This window comes from Apiospora marii (assembly GCF_038362585.1).
Source record: "Apiospora marii strain CBS 49790 chromosome Unknown utg000013l_segment0_segment0, whole genome shotgun sequence".
NCBI classification, from domain to species: Eukaryota; Fungi; Ascomycota; class Sordariomycetes; order Amphisphaeriales; family Apiosporaceae; genus Apiospora; species Apiospora marii.
In genome coordinates, this window is record NW_027117384.1 from 2,284,752 (window position 1) to 2,298,442 (window position 13,691).

The following is a 13,691-nucleotide window of genomic DNA, read 5'->3' on the forward strand; positions in this document are numbered from 1 at the left end:
GCCATCTCTGGGCCGTTGGGCTTCGCCTAGGTTAGGGGAGCATCCCGAAGACCCAGCATCAACGGGAAAAAGAGGAAAAAAGAGGAGCGACGTCATGGGTGTCCTATCCATTCCCGCGTGACTCCCAATACGTTGGCAGCCAATAGACCTTGTCGCAACGATGAAAATTTTTGCAATTCAGTTGGCGGTCAATTGAATAAGGAGCTTGGGGAGTCACAAGTAGCAGGGTGTGTTGGCAGGGCGGGCTGGGAATTTCGACGTCGAATCGCGAATATTCCGCGTTGTGCGTGGCGCGAAAAGACTCGTCCAGAGACAAAAGCCGCCACGGCAAACTGGAATCGGCGGGCGGTGCAGCGCGCGGGACGGTCTCGTACATACCACTGCGTCGTTGAGGCTGCATCTCGAAACGTCTGAGAGAGAATTGACATCACCCGGCGCATTATCAGTCCAATCTTCGTCCAGACTTTTTTTTTCGTTGCGCCCATCCACCCATCCCATCTGTGTGGGAATGCGTGGGAGATGGGGCCGAATAGGAGTTGCAGTAGCGCAACTCCATGCCTTGGACGAATCAGCACACAGAAATTTATTACCACTCTGCATACACAGCTGCCCTTGCTGCATTAGTCTTTGAGCGACAAACCTAGATGCCTCTGGTGATTGGAGAGTAACTGTCACAGCCTCGTTTCTTGCAACGTTTCTCAACCATTCGTATTGACGGCAAGGGGGTTCGATTATTCGCTCTACCCGGCGCACACATCCCGTATTGAGCGAGCCCGTGCAGCATGATGCAGGTCTCATGGACCCCCATCGTATAATGTATGGCACCCTTCGCAGACAACAACATCAGGGATATGTATATCAACGTGTTTCGCCAATTGACCACAATGTAGTAGCGCTTTGCTTCCGGTCCTCTCAACGGCGGCATTGTCTACTCAATCCTCCGACACCAGGTAGAGAGAGTGCAGGAGACTCGCTATTCCTACTACCGCTGCGCTCATCCTGCATGTGGCCGGTTGGTAGCTATCTCTTATCTGCAAGAGCATCATTCTGCGATGGTGTCGAGGTGACTGACTGACCCGCAATGGCCATGCACGATACGTAGCACCATCAAGAGCGTGTAGCCAGAAGTGCTTGACTTCAACCTTCTGGCCAAGTGACGAGTTCCGCTGGATCCCATTGGCGTACCGATCGTCGAGGCTCGAGAGTCAGGAATCTGGGGGTTGGTGGGCTCGTGGGTGTGTTCTGCACAGGCAACGCAATAACCACTCCAAGATCTCCTCTATGATGCATGCAACCGACCCCAGTAGGTAGAGCAGAACGTATCCTCAACTACAACACATACCGTCATGGCCTGAGATGATCAACAACGTGTTCGTCTGTTCCAAGGGTATATCTGAGCTTTGTTATCCTTCCTAGAGGAGGATGTACGCAGGGAAAGGTCAATCGACCCCCTCTCCGGGGCCACAGTGGCTTATACCTTCATAGTTTGCTCTCGCCAATCACAAATCTGAGGGCTTGAAGGGAATATCACACCAGAGAAGGCGCAGCTCTGTCAATAAATGGTGACGTTTATGCGTGCATATTGTCGAAAAAGCACTCGAGTGTTCGTACGGGACCCAACTGCACCCCCAAGCGTGGGGTGTAAGGAATATGTCCGAAACATGCCAAGATGCGGCTCGACCAAAAAGAATATTGCTGCTATGGAAGCTCGCTCGCTCGCTCACTCGGTATTTTCTGATACGAAGGCGTCCCCCAGAAAGTGACAGCTGAGAGCTGAGAGCCATCCAACTATGACCCCTTTATGGCTGGCAAGTCTGGATTGGTTCTCGACTGGTTGCGCTTTTCCGGGTTTCTGGTTTTCTGGGATTTGAGGAAGCCACGCATGAAAACCAAACGAGTGGTTGCTCTTTCCTTCTTTTCGGACAGCACCGAAGGAAGCATTACAGAACAAAAATGCCCCCTTCTTCAGAGCAACCTACCTGCTAATAATAGAGGCTTGTGCGCCCTAGCTCTCTTTTCTGTAATTTGCACATCTGCATATTCATTTTTCGCGCGCTTAACATTCGATGCATCACGATAGAGAAGGCAAATTCATGGGGTGTGGAAAGTCGGTTGGAGCTGCTCTGCGCACCAACGGAGGCCTGAGTTCTGGGCTGTTGCCGATGCCGACCGGCGCATCCCAGGCAATCAGTCCAACCATCCCTTCCCTCGTCTGAACACACAAGTCGAAAGGCGACCTGACAACCCTTGCAGCTCCCGCTTCCGATTGGAATGTAAATGGACCCTCTTTCCGCATGAAACGGCCGTCCCCCCCCCCCAGCAGTCAATCTGGGAAGGCCTGGCTCGCTATCCCCTATGCCTAGCCCGAAAGCCATGATGGAGCCGGTGTTCGGCCTATAATCGCTCCCATTTCGCGCCTTCGAGAATTGCCCGAGTGGGCATTCGGACAGGCCTCTGATTAGCCAATCTGCCCATCGGCTCAATCTGCCAATTCCATCCAGAACAGCCATCGGACAATTTCTTGCACAACCAATCTGAGCAATGGTCTGACCCAGGCCCCCCCTCCCCGGTAGCCCGCTTTGGTCCCACCAATGCCCACCGGCCGCGATCCACGCATGAATGATCCCCTTCTTCAACCCAAATTTCGTTTCTCATGCCTTATGTAACATGGGTGATGGCCGTCCAAAAGGCCTGCAGCCTGTTCGATCTCCCTCGACGATCATGAACAAACGCTACTGAGACCGGTTATGACACCACTCTTATCGTTCAGGTTGGCCCTTCTGACAGCCCGTCAGCGTGATCAGCCATCATCTTTGCCATGTGCAGAGATAAGAAGGCTAGTTGGCGCCGAGGGTCTCGCATGCTGTCACCATGGCCCAGGAATTTACACCTTTATGGTGCGATAGGCGGTTGACAAGAGACATCGACGGGCTGGCAGATTGTCATTTACTAGGCTAGCCGTACCAAGCGAGTGGCAGAGTGGCGTGGCTGCAACTACCGACATCATGTTGTCTCTGATTACCCGCTCCTCCCTTTTGTCTGTCTGCCCGAACAAGCAAAACTGAATACGCAGCATGCAAAGCAGCAGGCAAAACAGCAGGTTCTGCAGTAAAAGAAAAGGCATCCAACGTCCTGTTTAGCGCTCCGCCTCGAGATTGAAATGAGCAAGGCAACGTCTTGGCGAGAAAGCTGCTTCATCCAAAGGGTGCTCCGCGATAGAAGTGTTGCAACACGCAAGGGAGGAGTGGTGGAATACGGTTCTGTCTTATTGAAACTTAAGCTCTTATTGGCTCCCCGCCCTGGCAGCGGGTCAGGGGCCAGCATTCGGAGCAGTAGGGGGTCCTGGTTAAGCATGACACACAGCCAGGGCCATCCCAGGAGCCACTTTGGCTGGCCGTAGCCCCAAACCGCCTGCTTCTGCGCAGCATGGTCCCAAACGGGGTCCCTTTCGTCTCAGATTTGTTAGGCATATCTTAGACCATACAAGACGGCCCAGCACCCGCTGCCTGGGATGATTTCTGGTTTTTGTTGGTCTTTTCGGTCTGATCTTCCTTTGGCTTTACAACGTGGGTTTGGACGATCCGGCGGGTTTACCGCATTTACCAGTTCCTTTACACATTCGTTTCGGTCTGTCTGACCATTCACTCGCTTCCAATCATCCATTCGTTCTTAACTTTCGTCCGCTCATTCGGTCCCTCCCAAGGCCACTCACATTATTATTCGCTCTTCCATGTCTTTAGTAGTAGTTGTTTAGTCGACTCTTTATCCTCACCTCGGTATGGAGGCGGTAAATCCCCCTTCGCGAGGTAAAGGCGACCAGTCTTACAGGAATACATTCGATAAAGATGGCGTCACAGAAACCGTCGAGCCAGCGACGCTGGAGAGGTACAATTGCATTGAACCACACTTGATCAAGACAACCCATACTAACCAAGATGGCAGCATTTCCGAAGGAGTCAGGTTGGACTCGTCGGGTCCCGGGGCACAAAGGCAACCAAGAAAGATGCCGTCAAAACAATCCATGCAGTGGCCCTTTCATCGCCGCATGGCTTCGGATTCGCCTTCGAGTGTATTGACGTCGCACTTCAGGCGGCCATCGTCGGGCTGGAACAACCTCAAGTCTTTCTTCAAGGTAGAGGAAGACACGGTGAGCTTGTCGAGCAAGCCCCTGGTCCCGGATTACGTTGTGCATTATATGAGAGGCGAGACGCCCGAGACGCTAGCGAAGAAGCGAGATCAGAGGAGATGGGGCGAACGGACGGCCACGGTCACACCACAGCGCGAGCGGTTCATGTCGCAGCAAGTCGAACTCGAAGACCCGTGGGCACCCCGGATAAAATTGGCTACCGACGGAAGCGGCTACGCGAACGAGGATCGACAGAGAGGCGTCGGAAGGTACTTCACTGGATGGAAGGGAGGAGCGACATGCAACATAATCCTGGCATTCGTCCTGTTGATAATAGCAGTGGTGTGCCTGATCCTGTCCATTTCGCGAAAGGGGGCATCCGACGAGACGGTCGTCTTCTCGGGATCGTGCGACACAGCCTCGAACATCAACACCGGCCTGCACGCCGCCATCAACGTCTTCGCCATCACCATTTTAGTCGGAAGCAACTACGCCTTCCAGATCCTCTCGAGCCCGACGCGACTCGAGCTCGCAAACGCACACAACAAAAAACAGTGGTTGGATATTGGCATACCATCACTCAGAAACCTGTTCCACGTCTCGGGTTTAAGGACAGCACTGATAGCCGTTGCGCTATTGTGTGCTGTGTCGACTCAAATAATGTGAGTCTCTGCGAGCGCCGCGGCCATCGCTTGCTCGTTGATTGGCAGTAAACTGACACTATGCAGATATAATGCCGTAATTTTTACTTCTCCTACCGGCTTCAAGTCGGATATTGTTGTCGTCACGAGCGACTTTGTCACCGGCGCGCCCTTTGCGAACGGGACCGAATTCAACCGAGCGGGCTTGTCCCAGACAGATATTTCTACTCTTCAGAACGACGCAAGAGCTGGGAAACTCAGCGATCTCGCGACCATACCCTGCCTGCAGCAAGTTGGCGGGGAGTTTGACACAACCTCCGACGCCCTAGTATTGATAACAAAGTTGTCCTCGGCCCGCAGTTCAGTAATCCAGACCGGAAAGGCCGGAGACATGTTCAAGTTGAACAGCATGTCTTCGGTGGCGATCAGTGTGCCAGTGGACGAAAAGGTTGTCGATCGCTGCCTCGCGCGCCAAGGACTTCCCCAGACATGCAAGGTCGGCGTCAGCAGCCTGCTGCTGGGCATAGTAGGATTACTCCATCTTGTCACGATCTTAACCATGGCCGCCGTTATAACGTGGCGTAATTTCGAACCCCTGGTCTCGCTGGGTGATGCGATCCGCTCCTTCATGCGAAACCCGGACCCGTCGACAACCTCGGCGTGTTTCTTGGACAAGCAGGACATCAACGAGGGCCGGTGGGGCTTTAACGAGGCGAAATATTTCACGCCCACCGACCACTTCTGGTTCTTCACTCCGTCCATCAAACGCTGGACCCTGACCATTGTCTCGTGGATCATGATTACCGCACCCACTGCGGCCGCCGTCGCCCTGATCATCGAGCACGAGCCCACGGGCGAGCTCAACCCCTTCGCCACGGCGACGCCCTACACGACCTTCTTGCTCGGAGGCCCCGACGCGGCCCCCCTCACCCATGCGCAAGCGGCCATTCTCGCCTCGGTCCCTCAACTGCTCATCGCCATCCTTTATCTCACCACCAACTCTCTTCTGACGGCATACTGGCTCTCGCAAGAGATGTCTTTCTTCGCCGTCGAGCCCCAGCCTCTCCGCGTCACAGCCGATCCCGTTGGTTACCAGGTCACCTCGCTCTACCTTACGCTCCCGAGGCCCCTCTCCTGGGCCCTCTACATCCTGTTCATCGCCATGAGCTTCGTGCTCTCGCAGGCCGTTTTCCCCGCCATTGTCAGCACCGGCACCGCCCGCGTCAACGGCACCGAAATCGTTGGTATCGGCTTCTCTACCCTGGCTCTGCTGATCCTGCTGGCCCTGCTCGTCGTCCTGATCCTGGGCGTCATCGCCCTCGGCCTCCGCCGCGCGCCCGCCGCCACCTATGCCGACGGCATGCAAAAGGGCAACCCGCTCGCCATGCGCGGCGGTTCTTGCTCGGCCGTCATCAGCAGCAAGTGCCACCCGGCGCCTGGCGAGCCCGAGCGCTCCTGGCGCTGCCCCCTCTCGTACGGCGTCGTCACGGACGCCGTCGGGGCCCAGCAGGTCGGCCACTGCGCTTTTAGCGCCGTCAGCGTCGGCGCTGTGGACGCGGGCAAGATCTACGCTTGATCTTATGCAACTCGAGCAGTTGGATTTTTAGACATGACCCAGGGTTGGTCTCGGTGTTTTTGGCTTCATTCTTATCATGGCGAACGGGGGAGAGGGGTTTTTACATTTTCAACCTCATCATTATATACCAGCAGAGCGACGCATCTGGCGTGCATATGACATTCATTCATTTATTCTCACACACACATACGTATCCCCGGCGGGATACCAGTCAAAATAGGAACTGGGAGATGAGAAGGGTGGGGGGCTGGAGAAATGATGAAGACATTTGGGACTGGGATTCATTTGATCAGAAGAATTACATATACCCCCCATATGATATCTAACCACCTATTTTTATACCTTTACTCTTCTACTTACTACACAACAACACAACGGGAAACTGGCGAGAAACGGCGTTCAAAAAGAAGAAACGCATTTCCATTTTCCATTCTCACATCGGCATAGGGCCCGGATGGATAATGGTTTGGTGTCGGGACAAGAAAAGAAAAGGGGAGGGAAAGAAGGAGGGAAAAGACACAACAACACACAGGACTGTGGTGATGAAAACCGGCACCGGGACATTATTGGTAATACTTAGACAGTATTCATTACAAACTAAATGTTTAAGAACAAACACAAACACAGAGAGAGACCACAATGTCCCTTCCACATCTTCATCCCCTTCCTCCTGATTGGTTCTTTTCTTTCTATTCAGCAAATGAAGACACTGATAGGTGCGTGTGTAATGTTCAAAATAGGGGACGGAGAGGAAGCCCATCCATCCCATCCATTCATCCATTAATGAATGCTGCTGATATGTCTAACCACTACCACTTCTTGCTTACGTCGAATGCATTTGTTCAGCGTAAAAGCCAGTCCAGTCCCCTGTCATGGTTTGGTTTCCCCTCTCTCTCCGGCCAAAGCCCCCCGACCCGATAGACGCCTGTTGTGTTGATGAGTTTGTTGTTTGCTCCCCCTGCATCCTGCCAAGAATACGCCAGTTCGCCCAATATGCTGCTTGCTCTCGATTGCTTCTCCTTACTCTCCTTCTCCTCCCCTCGTAAATCTCTCGCAAACACTGTTATCCAGAAATGCCTCAGCCGCTCGCTTAGGTAAAGTAGGTGTGTGTGCATCGATTGTCCTCGAAACGCAAAAAAGCAAGGCGCCGGCCAACAAAGGGAAGCAGGTAGATTTCCGATCCCTGAAACGCCAGCAATGTGTAGAGGGTGAAAATCCCTCCGATTCCAGGGAGAAAAAGTGAAAAGAGAGAAAAATAAAATGAAAGGCTAGCTCTCGCCTCCCGTTTTTCACTAATCCACAATGCACTATAATCATACAAAGCAATAAGAAGACCGCCCGACTGTAGTTTCGTCGTGGTCGCCGCGGTGATAGTAAATTGTAGGTTGTTCTCTTTTATTCATGGTCCATCCAAAAACTCCAAGCCACTCAGTCCGAAATAGCGCTTTCGTCACATTGGGAGGGCTCTTGTTGAGCTGTAATATCTTTGTTGTTGCAGGTGGCGACAACAGGGCCGTTGCCGCCGCCCACCTGGACCTGGACGTTGGCTCTGGCCTTCTCCTGACTTTCAATAAAGCGGTCCCAGTAGTCCACGTCGATATCACGCAGCCGTCGGAATATCTCTTCCCTCTCCTGCTGGAAGACCTTGACAGGGCCCTCTTCGGCAGCCTTCTTCCTCAGATCCTCGCCATCCGGGCCGAGGTCGTCGAGCAGACCCTCGATCATCCGTTTCTGTTCCGGCTCGTTGGCGACCTCCTGACACGTGAGGAGATCGATATTTGCCTGGCGAAGGAAGCCTCGGCGGAACTTGTGGCCGACACGAAGTGCACGACCCTCTTCCTCGACCAGGGCCTTGGATGTTGACGACATGATGGAGTTGGATCGCGAGCGAGCGGGCGACTTAAGCTCGGTTTCGAGGTCCTCGTTGTCTGATACCGCCACTGTATCCAGTTCGTTGGAGGAAAATGACGGAGCATGCTCAGGAGCGGGTGCTGACAGGGCCGTTGGTTCAGCGTCGACGCGAGTCTCGGGGAACTCATCTTCGAATCTCTTGATGATGCCTTCAATTGTGGTGTTGAGGAACACCAGACGGTCTAGGTCGGGGTTAGTGATAAGTTGTTTGATATGGCAGGATTCATCGGCTTACTGTAATTGTTCATGTCCCTAGACGACGCAGCCTTTGCTCGCGTCAGAGCAGGCTGCAGTCGGGCATGGATCTTCCTTGCACTTGCAAGTAGATGCTTGGACATGTCCTTGGCTTTGCCCGAGGGTACGGCGGCCCTCGGACCGATGGGACCCGTCTCGAGCTCTCTCATGAACTCCCCTGACTGCCGCCTGGAATCGTCCCCGACGTTCTTCAGCACGCAGGCCAAGGCCTTGACGACACCCGTTCCTCCAATGACATAGTCTTCGTCGGCGGCTTCGCTCTGGTCATCTTCCGCACCATCAATGGCGGCGGAGTCGGCAGGGTTGCCGACAATGTGCCGAAGCACGTCAGGGTACTTGTTGATGTCTGCCGGAACCTGCTCTCCTGGCATGTGGTCGCGAATGTCAGGAACGAGGTGAACATTGTGGAGGCAGTGCGCAAGTGCCTGGTTGGCCAATGCTTTGACGATTTCACCAGACTCCATGCTCGGGATATCAATGTCGATCTTGACCAGACTATCGGAAACTCTCGCGGCAGCCAACAATGACGCATAGAGAGCGCAGGCCTCCTCCTGGGTATCCTCGGTTCTCGCGTCGGCTAAGCCCACAAGCTTCGGGTTCTCCAGGAGGTTGATATGTGCAAGATGCTTAATCTCGGGCAGAACCTCGGCCAACGCAATGGCTTGCTCAGACGACATATCCACATCAGCCAGATGTACGCGCTTGAGCGTCTCCATCTGCGGGAGATACCTGCGGAGCAGACCGATTGCGCTGGGGTCCGAGTCGCAAAGATCATGATTATGAGACAGATCAAGGAATTTGAAGTTCTTGACCTTGGTCAGTTTGGGCAATAATTTGCACAACGACCCAGGCTTCAGGTTGCAATTCGCCAAGCTCAGTGCCCACATGGTCCCGTCTTCGTTGATGGCCTCCGCGATGCCCTCGAGATTGTCTCGGAGGTTGTTGCCGCCCAGGTCCAGGCCTTGGCACTTCCCGTCACGCAAGTATCTTGCAACGTGTTGCAGCGCCGTGCCGTCAAGCTCGTTATGAGCGAGCCCAAGCCGTGTTACCCCTGACTTGAGGATTCCGTCTATTAGAGCCGCCAGCTGGGTTGTCGTGATGCCCGTTTCACCCATGTTCAACAGCTCTAGCTCGGGCCCAGCCAGTCGCTCCGCAAGAGCTTTCGATAATAACGCCGATATGTCGTTGGGTCCAGGGGAGTTGGCTCCATGGTGCAGATGGAGATGATGCGATAAGGGACTCTTCGCAGTCTCTTGCGATGGAGCTGGAAATGTTATGCTCGAAAGATCCAGATACTTGATAGAGTGGCACATGTGGATAAAAAGACAGATGTGCTTCCATCCCTCAACTCCGAGTTTGTTGTTCCTCAATACCAACCTCTCTACTACGCCGCCTTGTCGGGTTAGCTCCACAGGCTTGGATAAAGATCTCCTGTGTTGTCGGGCGGCCGGTTTCCTGGCGGATAGAAGGCCTGATAAAACACCGCGAACACCATCGTCGGTCAACCCGCAGTTCTCCAGTATGACCTCCTTGACAGGCACAACAGCCAGGAAATCGCCCAACGTGACGAGGTCTTCGCGCGACATGAAGTATCCAGTCAGATCAAGCTTCTCGACCACTCCATTGTCGGTAGATTTGGGCAGCTGGGTGGTGATTTTGGTCAAGATGTCTGTTTCTCGAAGTTGGCAGCATCTGCGGTATATCCGGCCAGGATTTGTGGTAGGCGTGGACTGGGGCTTCTGCGGGCCCTTGGGTATCGTGACTTCTTCGCTGGATGAGTCGCTGTCGTAGTGCAACTCCATAGGAATACACCCCTTTTCGAGAGCCTCTTTCCGCTTCTGCTCTTTCTTGGCCTTCCTTTCCGCCTCGCTCTTTTTCTTCTTTTCCTTTTTCCGTGTCGTTTCCTTCTCCGGTTTCGAGTCGTCGATTGGTATAGGGGCCGGAGGTTGACCGTTTGGTGCCTCGGTCGCCTCCTTTGTGGGCGGCTCTTTGGGGAGTTCCTCGCCAGTTGCCTTCACGACACCATTTGTCTCTTTCTGCACTTCGACAGCCTTCGGGGTTTTTAAAGCTTCGCCTTCTCCCTTTTCGGTGATCTTTTTCTTCTGCGCCTTTTCGGCGGGCTTGTTACCAGAGGCATCCGAGTCGGCATATTTCGGCATGGGTGCTATCTCGACGTCGACACAAAACGCTACCCGTCGCAACTTGGCCTGATTGAGCTCGTTCAGGCGAGGTCGTTCTCGGTTCTTGTCCACATTTAGCACCCTGCGCTCAACTAGACCGTGGTTGTTCTTCCCCGGCGGTGGCGCGGCGCCTCCTGACGATAACCGCCGGAACACATGGAGGAAACTACCCTGCCCGGATCTTGGCGGCGCCGGTACATAAGGTCCTTCTCCTGCCGGTTTGGAGCCATGTGGGGAGCACTGCGTTTTTGCTGGGCGTTATTTTTGGAAGTGGTGTCACATCATCGTTCTCTGCCTGATCTTCAGATGCTATCGCTTGCGCAGGGCTTGGGGAGGACGAAAAGGATGACGATATCTTGGAGAACCACGAGCCTCTCCTCTGAGGCGGCGTGCCGTTGGCGCCGGGTGGCTTCTTTTCGTCGTTCTGGGCGCCACGGACAGGGTTCGAACGTGGGGGAATCTGTTTCACCGCAGGGGCCGGTGCCGGTGTTGGAGAGGGTTGCGCAGGCGATTCAGCGGGTCCTGGTGTTTTGCCATTGACCTTGCTAGGCGTTGAAGCTTCCAGGGGTTGGCTCGGGGGGTTCTGGTTGGAGGGTAGCGGACTGGCCGGAGGTGACGAGGCATTCCATTTCGCCGAGTTGTGCTTGGTTAATTTGTCTGAAGGCCCATGTTAGCTGTCGGTACTTGTTTACGGATAACAAAGATACGAGAGAGTTTGCGATAATCCAAAGCATGCCCGAAAGCTTTCATAGTATCGCGCCAGCAGTCGGGCGACGGGCGAGCAGGGAAGCGCATGTTATAGAGTCTTCTTACCTTTGCCATGTGTCATCCAACTCACGTCCATAACCTGCTCCATTCTGCTGAAGTGGCGTGGTTGTTCCCGTCAGTGTCAGCGGCGGGAACAGCGACAGCAGTATCGGCAGCGAGTTTGGAACCGTCGGGCTCTTGGGGAGGAGAGACAGAGGTCGTCTTTCACTCTTCCAGTGTTTCCGAAGGGGAGGTGATATCACGGTAGGAAACGGGGTGGATCTGGGGTAAGTGCGCTGCTGCGGCTGACTCGCAACTCGGTAGAAGGGTAGGGTTGAGAATGGAAAGCCGCGGGACGAGAGAGTGAGAGAGGATAAAATGCGGCTGAAGCCAGTCGGGCGGCGAGATAATGGTATAGAGGCGTCCAAAAAGGCCGTCTCTCGAATCAGAGAGGGAAAAGGTATCGGGAGTCTAGGCTCAGCTAAATGGAACTATGGCGTCGATGACGGCGGTCCCTTGGCTGGCAGGCGCTGGGCTTCTGGCTTCCTGCAGATGAGGAAGCTATTGAAGCGAGCTTGAATTGTGGGGAGGGGGATTGTGGTTGCAAGGTTATTGTCACTACGGCTTTTTGGTGGTAGCCGGAAATAGACCTCTCGCAAGCACGAGCACGCACGCACAGTGCCAGATGGGTTGGGTTGGGTCGGGTTGAGCAGCAGCCCTCGCAGCATCAGCAGCAGCGAGGAAACAAGCAGAAACAGGTTCGTTGCAGTGAACGAGGTTTCGGCCTCCGATGTGTTGCGTAGTGTGTGTCCAGCGTGGTTGGTGTCTTCCGAGGTGGACAAATGCCGTCCTGCTAGAGGTCCTGCTAGAGGGAACGGTGGCGGGCCATTTTCTGGATAGCGATTAATTAGCTGTATGGCATGTTTCCCCACGAGTAATGCGGACGTCAATGGAGCTGCTGTCACCACGCAGTGGCAGGTTCAGTCACACGTGGGATTGTCTCTAAGGATGATATTCTAGAATGAGAAGGGAGGATATAGGTGTCCCCGATCCCACAGCAGGTCAGAACGTTATGGTTTTGGGGGTGGGAGGAGGATATGGGAAGTAGGCGATAAGCAATTATTGAAGTCTATGTAAAGTCACGCATGGAGCTGGAGCGTGGATGATGTGAGCTGGGCACTGGGCGGAACACCCTTCTGTAATGGAGGGTTGAGGGTGGTTGCAAAAGGCGGGACTGTTCGATCAATTGAGGGACCCCTGTGCCCCCTGCTGCTTCCAGAGCCATACAGAGCCCTAGCACAGGAGAAAGCGTCCCCAGTTGCCAGTGACAGGGCCCGAATTACAAAGGGTCACAGGCGGTACATGGACCTGTCGCCCTACTGAGTTCATGTCGCCCACCCCATTTCTGCCACTCAACTTCGACATTCTTTTGCCCTTGATGGTGCCCGCCGACACTAAACTGATACTTTGCATGCTTGAACCCCCCATTAGACCCTGGTCACCCACCACTGCTCCACCACTCATATCGAAGGGACCCTGGCAGCAAAGACGTCAGAAGATGGCTGCCAGGTTGCAGGTCGAAAACATCAATCCATTGAGGGCCACTGAGGGCCATTGAGGGGGAGGAATGCGTCTTGTGGTACGTTGGTCCAGAGCGTCGGTTCTTTTTTCTTTTTCTTCTTCCATCTTCTCGGTGCTTGCCAAGCAAAGCTGGGGCTTTCTTTTGGCAAGATCCCCTCTACGCCGAGGCTGGCCGTCGTGTGCTACCTACTTTGGGGGCGGCATACATCGAAGTAGGGACATGCGCATCTATCTGTCGCAAGCACAAAACGAGCCCATTTGAGAGATCCCGTCTGTCTAGGTAGCAACTACGACATACTTGCACCTTGTGCCAGTCTGCATGCGGTACATCCGACACATCTATGGAGATCGGGACATGTCGACCGTGCGCTCGTGCTACAATGTCCGGTATTCTCCTTTCGTCATATGGGTCCACGGTGCAGCGCTGCTCCAGCGGTACAAGTGGCCCGATTGTTCATCTCTGTACAGCAAGGGCCACCCGACCATTCATCGTGGAGATAAGTTGGAAGTTACGATTCTTCTCCTGTCTCCTATGTGCTACTTGCTACTTTCACCCTCTGGACGGGAGACGAAGAGGCCGATCATTTCGGCACTTCGGGCTCGTGACCAATAGCGAACCCATCACCTGACGAAAAGGGTCATCGTATTTGTACCACGGAAGATATATCAAATAT

At 54.1% G+C, this 13,691-nt stretch overlaps 2 protein-coding genes across 2 annotated transcripts; one reads left to right on the forward strand and one right to left on the reverse strand.

Annotated features, from left to right (window-relative positions):
* Positions 1–3,778: 3,778 nt before the first annotated feature.
* PG985_015842 (uncharacterized protein) lies at positions 3,779–6,343 on the forward strand (the record flags this gene model as incomplete). Its single annotated transcript, XM_066835608.1, has 3 exons — positions 3,779–3,885; positions 3,943–4,788; positions 4,855–6,343. 3 exons carry the CDS (start codon positions 3,779–3,781, stop codon positions 6,341–6,343), a joined length of 2,442 nt encoding a protein of 813 aa, XP_066676811.1.
* Positions 6,344–7,771: 1,428 nt separating this feature from the next.
* On the reverse strand, positions 7,772–11,545 carry PG985_015843 (uncharacterized protein; the record flags this gene model as incomplete). The annotated part of the gene is made up of 4 exons (XM_066835609.1): positions 7,772–8,436; positions 8,490–10,929; positions 10,970–11,346; positions 11,503–11,545. 4 exons carry the CDS (start codon positions 11,543–11,545, stop codon positions 7,772–7,774), a joined length of 3,525 nt encoding a protein of 1,174 aa, XP_066676812.1.
* Positions 11,546–13,691: the final 2,146 nt, after the last annotated feature.